The sequence below is a fragment of the Phoenix dactylifera genome, chromosome 6 (genome assembly GCF_051530095.1).
Source record: "Phoenix dactylifera cultivar Ajwa chromosome 6, Ajwa_hap1_PhDact_Kaust_v1.1, whole genome shotgun sequence".
Taxonomy (NCBI): Eukaryota; Viridiplantae; Streptophyta; class Magnoliopsida; order Arecales; family Arecaceae; genus Phoenix; species Phoenix dactylifera.
The window spans coordinates 32,248,012-32,270,276 of record NC_143195.1 but is presented as its reverse complement, the minus strand read 5'-3'; the positions used below and the strand labels follow the sequence as shown (position 1 = coordinate 32,270,276).

The following is a 22,265-nucleotide window of genomic DNA, read 5'->3' as shown; positions in this document are numbered from 1 at the left end:
GGAGCTAGCTAGTGAAGACATGAAATCTCTTTCATTTTGAGCAGTGGTCTCTACATCACCCAAAAGCATACCATGAAATAAATGTTTCCACAATTTTAAGAATGATTATCAAAATATAATTTTTCTTTTCCAAACTCTGCATTTTAGAGGTCGACAAGCATGAAAGCAAGTCTCTTTCAACGGAGGTGGGCCGAGGCTGTCCAGTTTCCATAACTTTCTTCTCCCGCCACCACCCCCACCCTTCTCCGCCCTACTGCTTGGACCGCCGAGCCCTATGGGTGGAGAGGTCTCGCAATATCCCTCTCCAAATCACTCCTTGCTTCACCCTTTCATGAAGATGTCACCTTAATCAAATCGAATTCAATACACAACAACAAACATGGTGGACCCAAAACTTTCTTCTCCGTAATCTAATCAGCCACTATAAAATAACAAACACTGCACACGTACACTAGAAGCTCAAACCAAGGTACTTCTTTGGTCCTTCCAGTTCACTTATAAAGAGTATTTATATCTGTATATCACTAATACATCCCAAGAAAGGATTTCTGATAATCTGAAGAAGGAATGGACAGCGGTCAAACCCAGCTCTCTTCGCCATCTTCTTTGTAATTGGAAGGTCATTAACAAAGTGAAAAAACAAATGATATACTAGTTGCTGATGCACCTGGGTCCCATCTCTGTCATCCAACAACCCACGTTGGATTAGGTTCAAGGAAGAGTAAATTATTATGCTACATTGAAAGTCATCATTATGGCCTGGTTGCCGCGGAACTCTCTCACTTAAGAGATGATAATGTATCCTTCAAAGTGGGCCAGTTGCCTTGAAATTGGCTCAGTCATTCAAATTGCAAACTGTGATGAATTTCTGAACTGCATTTTGGTATTGGGTTCCCTATAAAAAAATAGCAGGCTTCTGTCATCGAAGGGTGGAAATAGGCAGAAAGAGAGAAGAAATATAACTAGCAGCTTATCATGTGGCAGCAGCACATGGCTGTTGGGACCATAAAGAATGACAGGAACACTAATAATTTAAGTTAATGGATGACAAATTGATCATAAGATCTGCAGGGACAAAAAAGCTAGTTCCCTTGTTATATTCAATTATCAAACATTCAAGAAGGCCAACCTTGAATGAGAAGAAAAGACGAACATTATAAAAATAAATGAAAACTAAAGAATGATAAAGAAGTGGCGAGTAAGGTAAGATTACCTCCCAATAAAGTTGGTGGCAATCCATACACTGCCAAAACTCTAAGTTCCGGTTAAAGAGGCAGTCAGGAATGACTTGGAACCCTCTTGAAGCTGCAATAGCTTCTTCAGTGGTCAGCGGTCTCTGAATGAAGCTCCCATTGCATTTTGTACATCTTGACATGAGTTGTTCCTCAGTAATCTTCAATTGGAAGGTCTTGATCACCTGTAATAAATAAGGCACGTTGAAGCTGAAGCACAAGCAGAACTTCCAAGCTTCTTATTCTCGATTGCATGCAACTATAAAAAACAAATTAACTTTTATAAAGCTCTGAAGTCTTTTTATCTTATTTTTCGCTCAAGGATATAAGTGTGCATAAGCTTGAAACAAGGTATACTCCATACAGTGAATAAACATTAATAGCTTCCAGGAAATCCTTGCATAATATTAGCTGGCAAATTTTAAAAATTTTTACAATACGCTCAGTAATTAATGGACTATGATTTGATTTTCGATTATAACTATTATCAACAAGCCTTATTTCAACAATTGGGACTATGGTACTAAAACCTGTTCATTGTGGGATTAAGAAACCAATAGAGGTTCAAAGACAATTTGGTGTTGCAATGTCATCAAAGCAGTGACATCTGCCCAAACCAATGGTCTAAACAAGCAGTAGCCATCAAAGCCCTCTGATATTCAAAAGAATAGTTTATGACTAACAGGTTACTTTTATTAGGCGAAGATGCCCTTGCTAACACCTAGACTGCTAGACCCAATGCTCAAAGCTGCATGCTTGATGTCAGGAATGACAACTGGTTTTGCTGAAAGAGTAATAAATCAAAGCCAAAGATTTCAACAAATAATCCAATGAAAAGCTCATGGATATGACCCTTTTCGGTGGTAATAATCATGATCATGTTATTCACATCTGCTTCCTTTAAAATACTGTATTTGGATCATAAGTTTCAAAATCAACGAAATGGCTTCTTGTTAGAAGGAAACTTTTGAGCGAAGTCTTGGAGCAATAGAGGTCGAAGGAGAAAAGTTCAAACCCAACAAAGCAGCAACAAGACTTTACATGTAGAATTAGCCCATGCATTCTAAAACACATCAAACCTAGCATTCCCTAAGATCAACTTGATGTTTCGAATTTCCACCAATCAAAGCAGAATCAGGTCTTCCTTTAATTTAAAACCCTCACCGGCTTAGACTTGGTCTGCTCCTTAGAAGGATAATAGTTCCCATGTTTCAATAGCAATATTCAACTTCCTGTTTGCGGTGTCAGTTTCAGATTAAACTTTTTGGCCCTTTTCCTAGAATACATACTGCAACACCAATATCAGTTATCACTTATTTTCTTTGTTATAATTGAATTATCACCAAAATTCAAGGCCATTATATATTTCAGCTATTGGTCATTGCATCACTATCAATCTAACATAATCATGCCGTAACGATGCTACAATCTTCATTTTGGTACTAACAAGAAACTACTAAGTTAGAGTTGCATCTTTTTCTCATATGTAATAATGTATTCCATTATCCAGAGGAAAATAAATTTGCCCAGGGCATATCTATATAAGATAAAATGGTACTAGCAACATTAAAGTCTGATGCAATCTTTAATTTGACTTGCAATCTCTCAGTTTTAAGATCTCTATACAAAAGTAAAATGAGCAACAGTTTGGAGAAGATGAAAGCTGGTTTCAGCATGTGAAAGCTACACCGAAGAACAGGCAGTGACCAATCCACAAAACTAACATGAAACTGTAAACTGCATCTGTTTGAACTCTAACTGCATATTATCTTCTACCACAGGATAGTTTCATTAAGAATCAGTCTGGTCAAATCCATGCTTGCCACCAAATCTCCAAGGTACGTAATATTTCCCTTAAATGCTGAAAGATTATTATAGAAGCTCCAAACATCTCACAAATGAGCACAATGCATTGTTAATACTTGATGAAGTGTCAGGTCAAAATTGATCAGACATTGGTCCAAAATGCATCTTCATCTTGGCAATTGAATGATAGTGTAATGAGCTTCATGAAGCACTAAACTGGAAAAAATCAAGAGATGCCCTCAAAAAATTGGAATATGTAAAAATCTGTTGATAAATCTAATGCCACTCTGGATTAAGGTAAGGGAGGCAGAATAAGACAAAACCTCATGATAATCACTTTTAACCGGCAGTAGTTGTCCTTCTATCAGCAACATTTAATGTAACAAAAACTGAGAATAGTTAAGTCTTATCAGTGAGGCTGCAAAATTCACTCTCTTAAATAGGCAAACAAGCTGATGCCACCGATAAATTATGTCTCGCTCTAAGCAGCACTCTATCATGCATACTGCATATTAGGGTATGCAAAAAACCGGCCAAGCCGCGAACCCGACACAAAGCAGTCTCTTTGGTTCGGTTTATATCAATTTTTTTTTATAATTTTGGTTTGGTGTTAGTTTGAGAAAGGCTTGAACTGAAAAAATTCAGTTCGGTTTCAATTTGAGTTTTCAGAAAACCAATTCAAACAGACCTGACCCAACCCAACCCGACCTGACCCATATGTGTGTGTATACATATTTTATTTTATTTTCTCATATTTCTCTTATATATAAAATGCAATTTTTATGTTTAGACTTAGTCCACCTCATTTAGCCCACTCCATCGAACATCAACCCTATATAGTATGGAATTTTTATGGTTAGACTTGGATCAGCCCATTTAGCCCAACCCATCGAACATCAATCCAACAAATCGGAACCGACCAAACTTCTCGGGTTAGTTTCAAGTGGCTTCTCGGGTCGATTTAGTTTCGGTTTTCGGATTAAATCGGTTAGATTTTGGAATTATTTCCAAACTAACCCGAACTATGCACCCCCTACTGCATATGCCAGTGATGATATATGGAGCAAATGTTATCATAGTCCCAATATTCTTTGAATTATTAAAAAGTTTTCTCACTAGCCATGGTTTAATATTGGCAAAACATTCAACAAATTACTCCCAAGTACTCACTGGTAACAAACATTTAATAAATGGTTTTCATGAACTATTAACAAATTAAAACAGCTTCATGAAACATATATAACCATATACATCATTACTTATTCCTTCATATGTTTTTGTTATTCTTGCTTCTTTTGTGGTCTTTTTTTTTTTTTGCGTGCAGTAATGCACTTACATGTCACTTTATAATTTTTTTCATATTTTTGATTTGTAAATATTTTTTGCATTTTTTGGAAACTTCACAGTTACCCTTCATTGAATTTATTCTATATCCCAAAGTTACAGCAATAACATAAATTAAGCTGCCATGATAAGTAAGCTTACCTTACAACAATCCCATGGTACTAGGTATAGAAGAGAGTTTGGCTAGTGTTGCAAGAGCCAACAAATGACTAGAGAATAACTAAGGAGGTGACTGGCACACCTATTCATTTTGCTCAGCGCATATTATCTGATCAATAGGTAAGAATGAGAAGTTATGCTGATTGTGCTGATGGGCCCCCAACCACGGGGAAACTGTATCCGCAGACATTTGGAATTGCTTCCTTAGCATTTCTTGGCTCTTGCTCAAGTGGAAAGTATACTCTCATTCTGCTTGTTGAACAGTATATTAATGGGAAATACTTGGATAAACAAATCAGATCAGTAGAATAATCTTTACTTAAGTTTTTTCAAGCTACCAATTCTCAAATATGATCAAAACCAGCCAACCACCTGTTGAACAGAGTTTTTTAAGATTTAAGGTAACAGTTAGTGTGCAAACAGACCAGGATGACTCTCAGGTATTCATGGAGAAGACAACCATCTTTACAGGTAATGATTTGCTAATGTCAGCTTTTTTGGTCAAACATGAACAGATTGTCATCTTCACTTGATGCATAGGGCATCATTTATATTAACTAGCTTGCTCGAATAGAAGCATATGCTTAAGTGAGTTTATGTGAATGAGAAGGAAATGTTGTGTCCATCCGTATAGCTTAAAATGGAAATATTTTTCCATCAGATTTTGGTTTGGGAATGAGAAGCAGACGATTTAAATAGAAGGAAGCATGAGCACATGGGGCACAAGTGTTTGTAATGTCAAATGCAGTGACTATCTATTTCTAACATTAAGTGAAAATTGTGAAAATTTTTCTACTAAATACAATAAGATATAAAATGCAATGCACAATCAGAATTCTTAAAGGACTCGAATTAATTTTAATCCAAGCAGATTACAGAATCTAAATCCCTAAATTTTAGGAATAGATTAAAAGGTAATGAACTAATGGAAGGGCTGCACAGATTCACTAGATTCAAAATTAAATCAAACCATAAGATATCTTAAATTTAGTAAGCAAAGCCAAGAAACTGGAACCCAATTATGGACCCATGAAAGGCCTTGCATCTAAGTTTCTTGCTGACTATGGCTGGTCCCAAGCTTCAATATGATGTAAAATATATAATTTCTTGTGTTAACTAGTAACTAGTTGTGGTTGTTTGCAGCCCTTGTGGCTTGTAGAATATCACCAGGACTTCGCCTACTAATCAATCATAAATCAAGATGGAGATAATTTTAGCCCATTAATTGCATTATTTTGTCATGCAACCTCTACTTTCTCTCAGAGGGGGTGGAGGGGCAGGGATTGCAAAACCATCCTAAACTGTGCGGTTCGAGGAGTACTGAACTAGACCGCTAGGAATAGGGATAGTTTGGCTACCAGATGCAGCCCCAAATCAAAACCGGCCTGAATCGTTTGGGTCTACCCAAATTCAAATGATTTTTGGCTGTTCTAGAATCGAAACAAGTTTACGCTCCTCTCCTCGCTCTTCTAATCGTCCTCACCTTTTGCAATCCTCTCCTCTCTCACGATTCCCTTTCTAGGGTTAGGGTTTCATTGCCGCCGCCACCGCCAATGACGATGATGATGACAACCATGGATCGCCATCTCTCTTTTTCTCCTCTTTGACCATGCTGCCACCTTTCTCTTCTCTCTCACCATAACGACCATGATGATGGTAACTATGACCATGAGAGTGACAATGAGAATGGCGACCATGGCCATCGTAGATGATAACTATAGTTGGAGGTACGCCTGTCCCTCCCTCCTCTCTCCTTCCCCCCTCTCCCCCCCCCTCTCTCCTTCCCCCCCTCTCCCTCCCTCTCCCCCTCTCCCCCTCTCCCCAGGTTCTGATACGTCTCAGGTTAGTATTGTATGTACCGGTACAGCACCGAACTGATAGCCAACTGGTACGAGCCCACTACTGGTTTGACAAACCAGTAACGTATGTACTGGTATAGCACCGAACCGGCAACCGGCTAGTATGAGCCTAGTATTGGTTCGGCAAACCTTGGAGATAATACATTAGAAGTTTCTGAATGAGTTTGGGTTCATTTTTAATGGGTAGATGTTAAAAGGTTGATATACAAAATGGAGCATATTAAGTTATTGACATAGATGTAAAAAAGCAATTGGAAGGTTGATATACAAAATGGAGCATATTAAGTTATTGACATAGATGTAAAAAAGCAATCGGACAACATGGATCTGCCTAGTGCTTGACACATGCTTGTTGAATTGATAATGTGGTTCCCATGTCATGTTCATGTCAACGGAAAAAGAATGACAATGGTCATAAAAAAGGGCAGCCCAATGCACGAGGCTCCTACCATTGTGGGGTTTGAGAAGGGGTCAGATGTACGTAGCCTTACCCCTATGTGCAGAGAGACAGTTTTTATATTTTGAACCAATAATCCCTAGGTCACAATGGAGTAACTTTGCCGTTGCGCCAAGGCCCAGCCTCCAATGACAATGCTTATATATAAGGAATATAAAGACATCAACCTTAAGAAAAAAAGCTAATATAACGAAGGAGCCAATTTTACCGAATAAACCTCATTGGAGTACAATCCTGAAAGACTAAAACAGGTTGTATGAACAAGCCATCAGCTTTGCTAAAACAGCATTATGTACGTAAGAGAATAGGCACTTGTCTAGTGCTGACACTATTACTCAAAAAAAGCTGGACATGGTGAATGCATGCTGATAGCCATGTCCTCAGCTATGCTACCATTCAATGTCAAGATCCTAGGGTTGGATGGCATGCTTGACCGCTTCTAGGTGCACACATGTACCTGAAATTGATCTAAGTAACAATACGTGCACATTAAGTACGGTAACGAATCAGAGACTATTAAAGATATGTCAAGTCTTTTCTGAGTATCTTGTCAAATTTTGTCTCACAAGTGTCCAATTGTCAGTGATAAGCAAATGATTTTCCATTTATTGACATATTTATTATTGCTTCTATGGATGCTGCTGAAACTAGGCTACAAATCACTTTCCTGGGCTACCTTTTACATCATTCAGTGTTGAGAGAAAAAAATGACTGGTACTTCTTGATAGAGTAGATAGAGAAGAAACTAGCATGGTGGAAAGGAAAACTCCTACCATTTGGGGGGAAGTTTAACATTTGTTGATGAACAGTTCACAATAATACCTACTTACCAGATAACACTTTAAGGCGATATATGGCTTCTTAAAGAGATTGATAAACTTTGTAAAGCCTTTCCATGGAAATGCAGGGAATCAATCTAGGAGGCAGCTTGCTGACTCAAGGTGGTGTTGGAGTCATTGATCTAAAGACCTTTAATGATGCTTTACTCACAGTGTTGTGGAATTTCATTCAGCTTGAAGAAAAAACTTGAAAGGATCTAATCAAAAACAGAAACTACAGAAGAAGACATCCAAATTCGTGTTTCATATCTCTAAGAAACCAGACTTCTTGCTAGAAAAGTATGCTACAAGTAGTGAATTTTTTTTGCTACACCGGACGACTCATACAATTCTAGCATGAATACATCCAAAAAAAATCAAATATAATAAGTCACGGAGCGCACTAGACAGCTAAGTAGTGAAAATTTTCAAAGTTGGCTCGAAATTCTTTTTAGGGAGTGGTAGTAAGATGGTCACTTCCTAATGCTCACCAGCGATGGGGAACCCGAGAGAGAGAGAGGGGGGGGGGGAGAGGGGGGGGAGAGACTCACCAGCGACGAGGATGAGAGCTTCGCATGGATGAGGGCTTTGTAGGGACGACAGCTCGGCAAGAATGAGGGTTTCAAATGAGAGAAAGACATCTTGAAGGGGTTCCAACTTTCAAACGAGAGCTCCATTTATACTATTTCTAAAGAGTGAACAGTTTCGGTAACCAATCGGTTCAATTCGGTACAGTCCGAATCGGCCAGTTCGGCACTTCTTAGTTTTAAATATCGGCACTGAACCCCATACCATTTTCCTATTGAGACGGTACAATATCAGTATGGTATTGGCACCGACTATATGTACCAAAATTGAAAACCTCACAAAAAAGTAAAAAATTGTCAGTAGCAATTGGTACAATCGGTATTGTCCCCTTCTACGAGTTTTTGAATCCATCGCTTCTTCTTTCTCACTATTTAACTTATTCTCTGTGATAGCCATATATACGAAGATCGTAGATAGTTTATATCAACATCCAAACAACCCCCATAAGCATCAATAACCTAAATTAATCATATGGGCATAGAGAGTTTGATATGTTTCCACAAACAAACCATATTTCTATAACAATATAGCATAAAATTTATCATGTACACACAATTTACTTAAGGGTGGCAATCGGGTCAAGTCGGGCCAAAATTCAACCTGAACCCGATGTTTTATTAAACAGATCAAAAATTCAGATCTAAACCTGACTTATTTATTAAACAGGCAATCCGATCCGACCCGCATGACCCACTTATTAAACAAGTCAAGTCAAGGTAAACGAGTTAAACAAGTTAAGTGGGTTTCGAACATGTTAAATAGATTTAAACAGGTTAAACCGGTTAAGCGAGTCGGGTTAAACAGGACAAAAATAGGTTAAAGCAGGTTTTAAACAGGTTAAATAAATCGCACACAAGTTAAATGGGTTAAACGAGTTACTGACCCAACCCGAATATTAAATAGGTTAAACGGGTTAAACAGGTCAAATGTCTGAAATCCGAACCCGACCCGAATGTTAAACAGGTTAAACGTGTTAAACAGGTCAAATGTCTGAAATCCGAACCCGACCCGACCCGTTTAGCCCAAGCCCAAACCAGCTTATGGTAGGTCGAACATGAGCCAAGTTGACGGATCGAGTCACATTTTGCCATCCCTATATTTCTACATGTAAATGGTGATAAATCATTTTCAGCTCGATCATCAAAGGTTAAAGACATGTTCAATTCAAATATAACGAAATACCTCAGGGTTGTCCAGAAAGTTTGGCACAAAATTCCTACTCCCATCACTTGTTACTCAGAGGCGAGGAAAATGCTAGACTTTGCATGAGTTGTTGCTCTTCTTCCTCTTAGAAGTCTTGCTGCACTTCTAAAGCACCTTCATTATATCACCAGCTTAAATATCCTCCAAAATGATAATTGGATCGCTATGTGCATCTTGACTGGTAATTGATGACTGGTAATTGAATGTCAGTTTTTCTAGTGACGAACTATTACTGATGATATATTCTCTCCAGATCAGCCTAGTAGCTAACGTAGAACATCATTAGTTCTGCTTCTTCATTAGGATAACAGTGGAAAGTGGCAATAATATGGACAGAATAATGCATTTCAAAGAAATTAGCCCTTCTGGTTCATAAAGCAAGGCCACAAATAAACCCAAACAAATTATGAGAATATAAAAGTTGAGGACCCTATGTACTGCACAAATGCACATTAATGACGGAGGTTACTTAGAAAAAAAATAGAACACTGCAAGAGATTTGAAGAAAAGTGCGTAATATTACGATTCTAGATTTCTTAAAATATCCAGGGTCTGGTCTCAAGATTTATATTTCGCCTTGTAGTGGGATTGTGGCCCTCCGAACAATTAAAAGGATAATTCTAATTTAGAGTATCCAACATCATCGGAAGCATAATGAGAACTCAAGGAAAGACGACACAAAACCCTAAAGCAAGAAAAAGTGCTCAATTATGTATCTAGAAAGCTATCCATGTATGTACCTCACATAGTTGGTCATTCTTGAGAAGATTCTTCACCCTGTATACTTGATTCCTTATCAAGTACTGGTGTTTCAAGAGTTTCACATCTCGTGTTAAAAGCACCCTTTTTTCTTTATATGCTTGATCTAGTAACTGCCTAAAGACAACATAGCAAATACACAAGAAAAATATATGAGAACCATATCTTTAGAAAAAATTATGAGATTCACAAAAAGCCCAAATTTGTGAAGAGTGTACCGTGGTTCAGGTTTTTTTGAAGATGGAATAGCAGCATCAATCCCAACACAACGCAGATGTTTTGCCAACCCTTCTACCTGTGGAAGTGTTCAATCTTAAGTTATATGCTCTAAATTTTAAATTAGCAAAATTTGAACAGTGTCAAAAATTCGTTTAAAACAGATTCTACATTATCAAACAATATAAAGAGACATTTCCTTGAACAAGAACTGAGAAATGACCATCAGGCAAATGGACCTTGCAACTAGGGATTAAATCAATATTGTCGTAATTCATGTTAGAAAACCAAAGAGTTCCAGTTGTTCAATATTTACATCAAACATGAAATTTCCAAAATGAGAAACTGGTATTGGCAAGAATCAATTGCGAGAATCTTCACAGTACAACCATGTTCGCATTTGCCCTCAAATGGTAACTTTAGATTATTGATAAGTGGTATGACAATGAAGCATGAGGCTATTGACCCAAACTTCATATCCAAACTCAAGTTTTGATTCAGGATATGCTACCTATATACATTAACTAATGGTGATACAAGCTAATCAGTTCATGGACTCAAAACATGCATGTCTACAGCTTCTAGTCACACAGGAAGCATTGCAGCCACTTAGGAGTAGATGTTGTTATAACTTCACGAATAACAACATTAACAAGGAGAAAATAAAAAACTTGCATGTATTAATATGAATAGGAACATGTGAAAAAACCTTTCATACCATTACATCACATAGAAACTTTGGGCATCCATCACCACCTAATGATAAATCCCATGGTGGGGGGCCCTGCCAATCACCATTAGAATCAAACTGCCCTTTGTGGTTTGCATTTAATGATGACCGTCGTTTTACTTTTCGTCTAGAAGACCTAGGGACTTTGTCTGACTCCTTCAACAGAATCTTTTCACCAAACTTTCTGACAATGGCTGAGATGAAGTCATTCAGCGGAATATGTCCACTCAAACCACTTGATTTGACCATTTCAGATGCTTTACAAAATTTAATCCTCAAAACATTATCACAAATATTTGACTCTGTAAGTATTTCCTTCAGTCCAACAATTGCACTGGAGACACTCAGCTCTGTAAGACTGGATAATGGTTTGCCTGCAAGAGTCATGTTCATCAACAATTATACAAACCAGAAATGGAAACCGTCATTTTAACAGCTAAAAAGAAATTACGAACCAAAAAGAAATGTCACCTCCGGGTAGGACTACCTACATGGTCATGCACCAAAAAGTTTCCACAAGATAGAAAGTCATATTAACTCATTTGTCAAATTCCTTCCCCTCTGGAAAACATTAATCAACCCTGACTGAGCCCTGAAACTCTTCTATTGCACATTTTAAATCCTTAAATATGCATGGAATGTGCGACCTTGACTACCATAGAACTTACGTCATTAAGAACGAAAAGTATAACAATGCCTAAGCACTTAATAATTCATTGTTACGTAGCAAATTTTTCAAGCAGTCATGACCCTTTATAAAAATAATGTTTGATCAGATGAAATGAAGATTATACAATGTGCACATGAGATATACTGATTATCATATAGCACGTGCAAAAGCATCCAACATATATCAACAAGTTAATGTTATGATAACATACTATGGGCAGGATGGAGATGGTTGGAATGTATATTTCTTGCACAATCTAGTGGGATTTTATATCCCAAGATGGAAACGGGGTAAGAAAATGGAGAAAACAATAGAAGTAGAAGAAAAGGATAAAATAATAAGGGAACGAGATGGGAAGCAATGTTGCATGGAAGCAGAAATATACATGTTGAGTTTGGCTGAGCAACAACAAAAATTAGAATTCAAGGATCTCATAACTATATCTATTAGTAATTATAAAGTCATTTTACCATTATGAACCAAGATTCGCCGTACCGATTGGTACCATATCACATTGGACATACCATACCATACCGGTACCGAACCGGTACATAGTCTCATACCATACCGATACTCGGTATGCCTTACCATTTTATACCATATCGCATACCAACACTGTAATAGGATGGTACTAGTAAGGGGTTCGTTAATGAGACAGCAAATCAATATGAACAAAAATTGATGCTAATTAATGCCAAATATCTTAATATGCATTAAAAGTTTGCTTTCCCCATTATTCATTTTTTTTTTGTTTTAAACTTAAAATCATTGTATTTGCAATTAGTAAGAGTTCGACATACTGACATGTTGCAAATCAAAGACACGTATTGACACTTTTAGATGCTAGGGACGTCAGATCAAGCAACACTAACAGGGAAAACCATAGAACCACATGTGCAGATCCTCATTTGTTGATTACTAATAATGGAGCTCTAGCCACTTATAGCCCAAAATCCGTCCATAGGGCTGGAAATGGGCCTCGGCCTCAAGCACAATGGGTCTGGCCAGGCGTTAATCTTTTCTTCCTTTAGACTGGGTGGGTTTGGGCAACCTTTCATAACTTAAAGCCTGATCTGCAATAAATATATTATAAACATTTATATCAAATCATTATTATTATATATCATAATAGCATATTTTGAGCATCCTTTGTTTTGATAGATAGCCTAGATTATAAGATAATCCAACCTCCCCCTAAAAACAGGAGCCCTAGAATCCTAGCTCGTGCTCAGGACATGCTTTTCCTTCTATTCCCTCCTTATCTCCTCCATGGGGGTTCCGCCTTTAGTTAGCCTGTCACCATCCATTGAGCCATGCACGCCGGCTGTTCCATCCCATCTCAGCCCCTCTAATATCTTCTCTTATATCCACTGCACCATACAACTCATCGTAATTCTCTAAGTCCTTCCTCCTTGCAGCCACTTCTCCTGTTTGGTCACAATATTTTTTCAATCACAATAATGTTTTTAAACTAGAGGGCGAACTCGGGCACGATGGTAAGGTTGTTTCGTTGTGACCTAGGTGTCATGAGTTCGAAACACAGAAACAAACTCTCCGCAAGCAGGGGTAAGGCTGAGTATATTTGACCATCCCCGAAGTGGCAAGAGGCTTGTGTATTAGGATGCTCCTTTTTTTTAATAACATTTTTGAATTGTGATCATATCATAGACTAACACTTGCATGGCTATCTTTTTCTTATCTATTATTCTCTCATTTCTTTCTTACATGAAATATGTTGACTTCTTTGAAATATTGTTTTTTTTAAAAAAAAAAGTTCACCTATTTCTGTTTTCTTTTATTACTCGTATACCACTATAACTTCAGAGAAGCAGCTTTTGGAAACTATTGAGTCTTAGCACTTGGTTGCGCCCTTTGAGTAAAGTTATTATTAATTTACAATTGTGTGGATACATGGAATTCAAGTTTGAGGTTATTCTTGATTTATGTTAGTGTTATTATGTAGAATTCGAGTAAGAAATCCTCAGTTTACATTTTGCTAATCAGTCACTAGGTTAATTTGGTGGTGATGTGTGGAAATATATAGTCCCTTACCATAATAACTACAAGAATAACTAGATACACAAATATACAAACTAAGCAAAAAATAAAATGTGTTAGGTCTTAGGACCAAGGTCCGTCGTACCAGTACCGGTCGGCGTACTGGTGGCGGCTCGGACCGGTAGGAACCGGTCCCGTACCGATCCTGTACCGGTCGCGTACCGGTCCGAACCGGTCGCGTACCGATCGCGTACCGGTTCCGTACCGGTTCTTCAATAATAAACCACCGGTACCGGATTCTACGCTGATCCGGTACCGGTCCTAGGCCGGACCGATACGTACCGGCCGGTACGGACCGGTACGGCAGACCATGATTAGGACAATATTATTAGAGACTTGAGCATCTAATAAGGTTTTAAGCTTCCAGAAGATGAACCTTCAGTGATGAACTTTTGTTGGAAGACAGCAAATATTTCGAGCAAGTAATATGCATCTGAAGCAGCATATAATATCTGATCTTCACTTAAAGGGCGACATGACCAGTCACTGCATTGAAGTTCCTGAATGAAGGTATGAAATATGAGACAAATCCATAAAGAAGTTTTTTAAACAGCATAATCAGGACAGAAACTTATAATAAAAAAAACCAAAGACAAATTAGATCCATCCAAAAACATAAAAGGCAATTATAATGTTATTAAACATTTTAAGCTATAATCTTTCAAAAAGCACAGCTGCACAGTGTGAAATGTGACAAATGAAGTACAGGTGAAAAAAAATAAAGAAACCTAACATTAAGATTGGAGAGAATAAAAGAATGGGGTTAATATATGGTATTTATTCTAGTGATTCTCAGCATTAACAATTACTAATACATGTTTTGCTGAAGCTCCTCTTTGAAATGGGCAGTCAACTTTTGTCCTTTTCATTATTGATGGTGTGAAAGATGGTGTCATTACAACCAGTGTTTACTAACCAAAGCCAAACAGAATGAAAGAAGCAAGGGTCATTTTCTTGGGAGGAAGAAAAAATATCCATAAACAATTAAATGGCCATGTAGGAAGTAATATATATAACATAAGAGTGCTTGGGCCTTAAATGAGTTGACAGGTTGGTTGTGGGTTGGTTGCAGGTTAGGTTTGGATCCAGCGTTCCTGACCTGCCAGGTCAGGGCAGGTTCGGGTCCGGCACTCGTGACCACCACCGGCTGGTCAGGGCAGGTTTAGGTCAGCTTTACAGCTTTTGAGAGGTCAACACAACTCAAACCCAACCCAACCCATCCCGTTGATTGCCACCCCTACATGGTACACAGTCGGTGCTGGCACAAGAAAGGTAACAGCAATTACCCAGTGTTGATACAGTACCATATTAAGGGGCACACCGAGTACTAATATGGAATGTCATATAAAACCTTGCTTTTGCTCCCTTGAAAATACCAATCTTTGCAGTGGTTCATTTTAGTAGATGATGAAACTGCCTACAAGCTTCTCAAAAATGATTTCTTTTTTCGAATTTTCAAAGTATAAGAAACACTATTATTATTAAATAGCATGCAGTTTTCTTTCTTTAAGAAAAAAGAATGTACATGGCTCATATCAGACCTTGATTTACGCATCAGCTTCCATATTATTCCAATAATAAAGATGTTTTTGATTTTGCACACATGAAGAACTCAAGTTTTTTCTCAGATCATAAGATTACCCATGGGAAATACTTGAGAAAATTTCAGTAACCGTAAAATATCAGGGCTATGAATACTAGGAGGAAAAATTCAATCTAACTTTATAAGGAGTCCAACAAAAGGAGAGACAAGTCAACAGCATGATGCTGAACCTTTGATAATGAGATATTAAGCACTTCTTGACAAATAGTTGCCAAGCTTTTAGTCTCCTTTGGAACCTTTTTCCCAACATTTTGATTCTTGAGATAATGGTGTATGCTGGTAATATCAAGAAATGGCTCCACCTGTCACGCAGAAATATAGTCATAAATTCTAAAAGTCATTTTATCAGCAAATAAAAGAGGCAAAGCTTATGGATTTACAAGTTGGTTACAACTTCACCAACAGTGTTGTTCCTAAAAATGTCCAGAAGCACACGCTCATATAAATCTCACAGTAAAGATGTACAGAATTGTAGGAAAAGAATACTGAGAGCATCAATGTCTTATCATTAGAAAAGATAGATCTTTCATCCGACAAATATAAAACAAAGAGTGAAAAGAAGAGACAAGCTTGGACTATACAAAATTCTACCTTTCACCAATAAAAATATTTTAGTATTTAATCATAAGTAGTAATATTACAAGAATTCCTTTTTCACATCAAGGAGGAGGGAAGAAAGGAGTAAAATTCTATAGGCAGGATACAACAAAAGTCATAAGCCAAAAACAGAAACAGGATTACTATTAACCTCTGCAGACTGAAAATTTTAGACCTGTTCCTTGATTTTGGAGGCCATTTTATGCTTAATCCCCGGGTTTGCAAGTGCATATAGAACAAGGATAACTATGAAAAGAAACAACCCTAACTGTGTGCAAAACACAAGACTAACTGTGTACTTTGACTAATTGAAAAATGTCAACTGCTTATAAAATGACAGACAAACAAAAGACCAAGTGTTAAGCTCCCCAAATAAATTCAACAGAAATATGCAACCATGCTCGAGCACGAGAAATAACACAATGATAAGGGTGCCATGTTGCTCCGCATGGCAAAGATGGCAAGGACAAGCCAAGTTGAAGCCCCTCCTGTTTTGTTTATTTTCTATCAGTATTTTATGCTGTCATGGAAAGATTTGACCAAGCAACAACTTTCTCTCCATAAGATTAGGGAATCAACATTCTTTCCTGGAAGGCAAATATCCTTCAAATGATGAAAAAAAAAAGCCGCATCCAAAACAATTTGTCTATTCAATTGTGTCTGCAGATCAGGCTCCAAGTAATCTTTAAATCAATGTTCCAAAATTTCAATCTCAGACCTGGGTCTCCCTCAGAGCTCAATGGCAAGGGTTAAGCCATCTTCCAACAATACACACAATATACTCTCCTAAATCATCACTCTTTCCTAAAAGACCACAAAAGTAGTCTCCATTTGAAAAAGACATACTACCTTGTATGAAAGCATCGTGAATTGACAGAAAATTTGTTCCACTACCTCCAGCATAGACCTTTAATATAGAATTATGAGATAATAGAGAGAATCATATTGGAGAAAAGAGCTTGAGTTTAGGCTCAAATCCAAAATTTGATAAGCAAATCCTTAGCCATAAAACCATCCTGGTTCTCAAAAAGGAAGAGAATGAAGTAAAAAAGCAACATTACCAATCCCAACTTAGTAATTTCTCATATCAAGATCCATAACTCAACAATTAGCTCCACCAAAGAACACATCTATAATCTAAAACTGACATGATCGTATTCTTTTATTTTAGAAAGTACAGACATGTTATATGACAGGTCACTTATAAAACTGTTAACGCCAGTAGCTCCGATAAGAAAAAAGGGGGTTCAGGTGAGGTCGGCAACCAATAGTAAAAAACATATCAAAATAAAGTTGTTAAAGAGTCAAGGCGCACCAAGGCACCAAGGTCTCTTTAAAGCCTAAGCACAAGGTGCAAAGCAAGGTGCGCGACTTAAAGTAATGTGATATGTGCTTGTACAAATAATGTATATACACAGGCATTAATGCATACATGTGTGTGCATATGTATATATGTATTTGCATATACATATAAGCATTTACAGATATGTCCATACATATACATATATAATGAACTCACAATGTTAAATATATTTGACAACATGCACACACGCATACAACAAAATCACTTAAAAAAGAAAAAAAAAGATACAAACACAATCATCACAATAAATAACACACAGCCAAACAACCACAGCAATATACACAACAACAAAAACAATCAAGAAGATGCTCCTCTTTTTACATCTCAATGCCTTAGCGAGGCGAACGTAAGGTGAGTGCCTTACACCTCAGGCACACCTTAGGCATGCCCTTGACATTATTGTATCAAACTAAGAAGTGAAATCAAATACAAATAGATAGCTTCTATCACTCAATGTTCTAATATAGAAGACCAAACGATCAATGAGGTTTCCTCCAATTTTCTTCCTTTTTCCCTTCTCTGCCTCGTTCACTCTCTCAAGAGAGAGCTCTCTATGGCATTGCCAGTTAGAATTAAGGCCTACTTATACAATAAAATGGTAGTTACTTATGGATCCTAGACACCATGATTGGCCATATCAAACCGAACCAACAAGGAACCAGGACGGTTCGCCCTGTCGGTTCAGTAAATAGGTCAAACTAGCTCCACCATTTGACTAAACCCTCTCCCCGATTCGGTTAACCCACCCCCCCCCCCCCCAAAACCCCCACAAAACCGATGCCCATGATAAATTCGGAGCACCTTGCCCCTAATGACGATGATAAGGAGGGCTTTCAAGCTCTCTCTCTTTCACCCTCTCTTTCACCCCGTTCCTCTCCCTCCCTTCCTCCCTCTCCCTCTCCCGCCCTCTCTCCCCCCCTCCCTCTCCGGCTCTCTCTATTTCTGTACACCCAAAACGGCATGGTACGGATCCGTATCATGCCGAACCAGTCGCTAGCTAGTATAACCTCCGATACCAGTTTAGTGAACCTTGCTAGACATCTTTAAAAAATATATACATCGAACACCTCTCTATTCTAAAAATTGCCACATCTAACAAATAAATAAAATATTTTACCATATTTCCATATTCGAGTCCTACAACACCATGTAAGCAATCCTAAAATTATGATCCACAAGAATTCTCCCAACTTGCTGCCAAGGATTGCAATATTGGCGGGCACATCTTTCCCTTCTCCTTTCCTCTCCCTTCTCTAATGGTTGGTCCCATGTGGGCACCAACACTAAGAGGCCGATGTGGCATTTTAACTTAAATGAGACCATGTCACCTATAATCCAATTCATCAAAAGGCCCTAAAATCTTTTCAAAAATATATTATGCAGATTCCCCTATTCGACCCTCTCTCTCTTTTTCCTCTCTCTCCTCCCTCTCCCTCTTCTGCTCTTCCTATTTCTGTATGTCCCAGAACGGCATGGTATGGACCCGTACCGCACTGTACCGATCGCCAGATGGTACGCCCTTCAGTACTAGTTCGGCGAACCTTTCTAGATATTTTTTAAAAAAATATGTACATCAAACACCTGTCTATTCTAAAAGATACTACTATTTCACTGATGGAGATGATCCTAATCTTTAACGGAAGTCATTGTTGCACCTCTTCCTAAGCAGAAAACCGTCCCTGATCACATCATCTTGATCTACTGTTGGTCAATTCTTCTCACTCAACCCCCTTATCACTTCATTTGCCCTCAACAAGTATGGATTTCTTAATAAGGCATATTCCAACTTTATTACTGATCTCCATACAATGAAAACTTGGCACCTCTCCACCAGCTATATTTTTCCCCTGAGGCTAAACAAAAGACCAAGAATCATGTCACAATTGAAAACACCCATGTCACCTGTTTTAATAAAAGTAACTCCTGATTCCACAGGCATTGTTAAGTGAAATCCTTGTATGCACCTAAAAAATCAGCATACAGTGGAAATTTCACAGAACTTTGCTTGTATAAAGGGGTGGAGAAAAAAGATAATGCACATTTACTTGTAGGTCTACTGCGACTAATTAAAGCATTTTCCTCAAACAAATGACACAAATTCCATGTAACATTAGGCAAAAAGTTGATGACAGATTTTTCTTTCTTGACGGGGTGAATGACATGTGATGACTTGGCATTTCATGACAATTATAAAGTATAAAGGCCTGCAGTTAAGTTGTAAAACGAGACAGAGACCAAGAATAAGAGCTCGTGAGATACATCAAGAAGACAAAAACTAGCAGATAAGAATCCAATAGAAGAATTGAGCAATGTAAAAATACTTTGTGTGACTAAATGTTTAGCGTATCTCCCAGAATAGCAATGGTAAAAAATCCAAGAGAATAGAAATGGACCGCATTTCAACAGTATGGAAGAAATTAATCAATTCTATCAACCATGCCCCAAAAAAATTCAACGGGAACCGAAAATCAACTGACACCTAATAAGAATATATTAACAAAGTGGATGTAGCCAAATAACAATAATTTTTTTTTAAAAAAAGATCCGACACAAAGAAATAGTGAACAACATGGAAATGCAAGAGCTCAGCTAACGCATTAGGCACACGAATAAATGAATGCAAAACACCGCAATATTATCGATAGGAGTCCAACAAAGAATGTGAAACGTACCTATTTTGGCTACACCAATACATTATTTTTTTTTCTAGACTGACCCCAAAATTTCTAACAGACTCGTGATTCCCATATAGCGCAACCTTAAGTTACAAATTTTACCAACATTCGCATTCCAAACTTCAAGAAAATAGCTAAAATGGAGAGAGAAGGAGAGGGAGTACTCTATCAAAGCCGGGACGGCAGCCTTGGGAGGAGAAGGTGGAGGAGAGATAGACGAGGTCCTGCTTGAACCTGAACCCAAGCTTCAGCACCGACGGAGCCACGAACATTTCCCTAAGCACCTCGTATAGGGCGGGGAGAGGGACGGACAGAAGGTCCACCAAGAACACCGGCGAGTCGCCGACCGCCGGATCCGACGGCTCGCGGCGGACCCGGCAGGCGATCTGAAGGAGTAACACAGTAGGGAAAGACGGCGTACGGCCGGGAGCAGAGGTAGCTTCGCCGCCACCGCCTTCGCTCTCGCCGTATTGGTGGTAGTTGTTCCGGGAGGGCTTCCACTCCGCGTCGAGGCCGACGACGGGGGAGCGGTGGAGGGCCCAGCGCAGGAGGGAGAACGCCGGGGAGTCGGCGGCCGTCACGATGTGGATCTCGAAGGGCCGGGGCCTGATCTTGCTCGATTCCATGGCGGTGGGATCGGAATCTTGGATCGCTTCCGGTACCCTTTTCGCAGTTCTTGACCGGCTTCCTCGGGGCCATTGAATATCAGTAATGATATTCAAATCCATGTCGAGGAGGAGAAGAGACGAAGCAGCAGAGTCGGGAGCAATAGCATCAAGAAAAAAGAAAAAAGAAAGAAGAAAAAAGAAAAATGGATTTTAGGCATGGGAAAACTATATCGGGCTGGCTCCGGCCCTGGATTTAAGCCTGAGGTTGAGCTTGGGCCGAAAAAGTTCACTTGCCTGACACCCGGGCCCGGCCCATACTTGCCCCGGCGGAACATGTGGTCAGATCTACCTTTATGGGACGATATTGAGAAAAATTATACAACAATCCCTACATAACATATATTAAGGAAAATTATAATGTTTTTCTTAATCTTTTGGAGCATGTTTTTTTTCATTCTCTATTTTTATCCTTATTTGTTTAATTTTACAAAATGGTGGTGAGAGAATCATAGAAATAAAAGAATTTATTGGCATGATCTCGATAAAAAGAAAATTCATCTTTTTGATATGAAAAAAAGAAAAAAAAAACTTCAATTGGAATTAAAAGAGAAAAATATTCTATTAGACTTTTTCCTATTTGTTTGCAAACAGTATTTTCAATTGTTTCAGTTAATTTTCTATCATAATTTTTTGGGTACAATCTTTTTCTTACTTGTTTGTTGCTATTTTTTTCTTATTATATTACAAGTAGGGGTGGCAAAATATGACCCGACCCGCCAACCCGACCCGTATTCGACCCGCCATAAACAGGTTTGGGTTTGGCCTAAATAGGTTCGGGTCGTAAACAGGTCGACCCGTTTAACCTATTTATTAATTGGGTCGGATACGGGTTTTAGATGTCTGACCCGTTTAAACCGTTTAACCCGTTTAACTATTGGGCATGTTAAACATGTCTAAACAGGTTAAACGGGTTAAACAGGTTAAATGGGTTAAACAGGTTAGACAGGTCTAAACAGGTTAAACGGGTCTAAACAGGTCGGGTTGGACAGATTAAACAGGTCTAAACAGGTTAAACGGGTCAGGTTGGGCAAACAGGTTAAACAGATCGGGTCGGGTTGGGTAGACAGATTACCTGTTTATTAAACAGGTTAAACGGGTCGGGTCGGGTTACCTGTTTAATAAACAGGTCAGGTTCAGGTTTGTAATTCCTGACCCGTTTAATAAACAGGTCGGATCCAGATTTATAGTTTTCTGACCCGACCTGTATTTGACTCGACCTGTTTATGCCTGACCCGACCCGATTGCCACCCCTAATTACAAGTCAAGATTTTTTTTAGCTTTCTTTATTTATTGCAATGGTTGTAATAGATGAAAGCTCCCTTATTTGTTTACAACTAAAATTTTATTTTTTTTTATTTGATATAGCAAGGATTATATAGATAATCCAAAGAAAACATATTTTCATCATAGAAAACAATATAGAATTCGAAAAAAAAAAACCTCCATAATTTCAAAACTGT

General features: G+C 38.3%; 1 protein-coding gene across 3 annotated transcripts; it reads right to left on the bottom strand.

Moving 5' to 3' along the window:
• Positions 1–383: 383 nt before the first annotated feature.
• Positions 384–20,974, bottom strand: LOC103707705 (3'-5' exonuclease domain-containing protein). Of its 3 annotated transcripts, XM_008792294.5 has the most exons (8): positions 20,302–20,974; positions 15,673–15,804; positions 14,276–14,399; positions 11,160–11,545; positions 10,444–10,520; positions 10,207–10,342; positions 1,214–1,417; positions 384–895 (listed from the first exon to the last, which is right to left on the bottom strand). In XM_008792294.5, exons 1-8 carry the CDS (start codon positions 20,863–20,865, stop codon positions 836–838), a joined length of 1,683 nt encoding a protein of 560 aa, XP_008790516.3. In that variant the 5' UTR covers positions 20,866–20,974; the 3' UTR covers positions 384–835. The 3 variants fall into 3 exon arrangements, with proteins under 3 accessions (XP_008790516.3, XP_088579835.1, XP_088579834.1); XM_088723709.1 differs by lacking the exons at positions 384–895; positions 1,214–1,417 and adding an exon at positions 2,799–3,254 and having other exon boundaries at positions 20,302–20,953; XM_088723708.2 differs by lacking the exons at positions 384–895; positions 1,214–1,417 and adding an exon at positions 4,648–4,790 and having other exon boundaries at positions 20,302–20,953.
• Positions 20,975–22,265: the final 1,291 nt, after the last annotated feature.

Excerpts from the sequence above, each read along its gene's own strand:
- LOC103707705 (XM_008792294.5), bottom strand. The coding sequence starts at position 20,865 with ATGGATTTGAATATCATTACTGATATTCAATGGCCCCGAGGAAGCCGG. Across the intron at positions 10,343-10,443 it reads TCAAAAAAACCTGAACCACG|GCAGTTACTAGATCAAGCAT; the intron begins GTACACTCTTCA and ends TGTTGTCTTTAG. Across the intron at positions 1,418-10,206 it reads AGAATGACCAACTATGTGAG|GTGATCAAGACCTTCCAATT; the intron begins GTACATACATGG and ends TATTTATTACAG.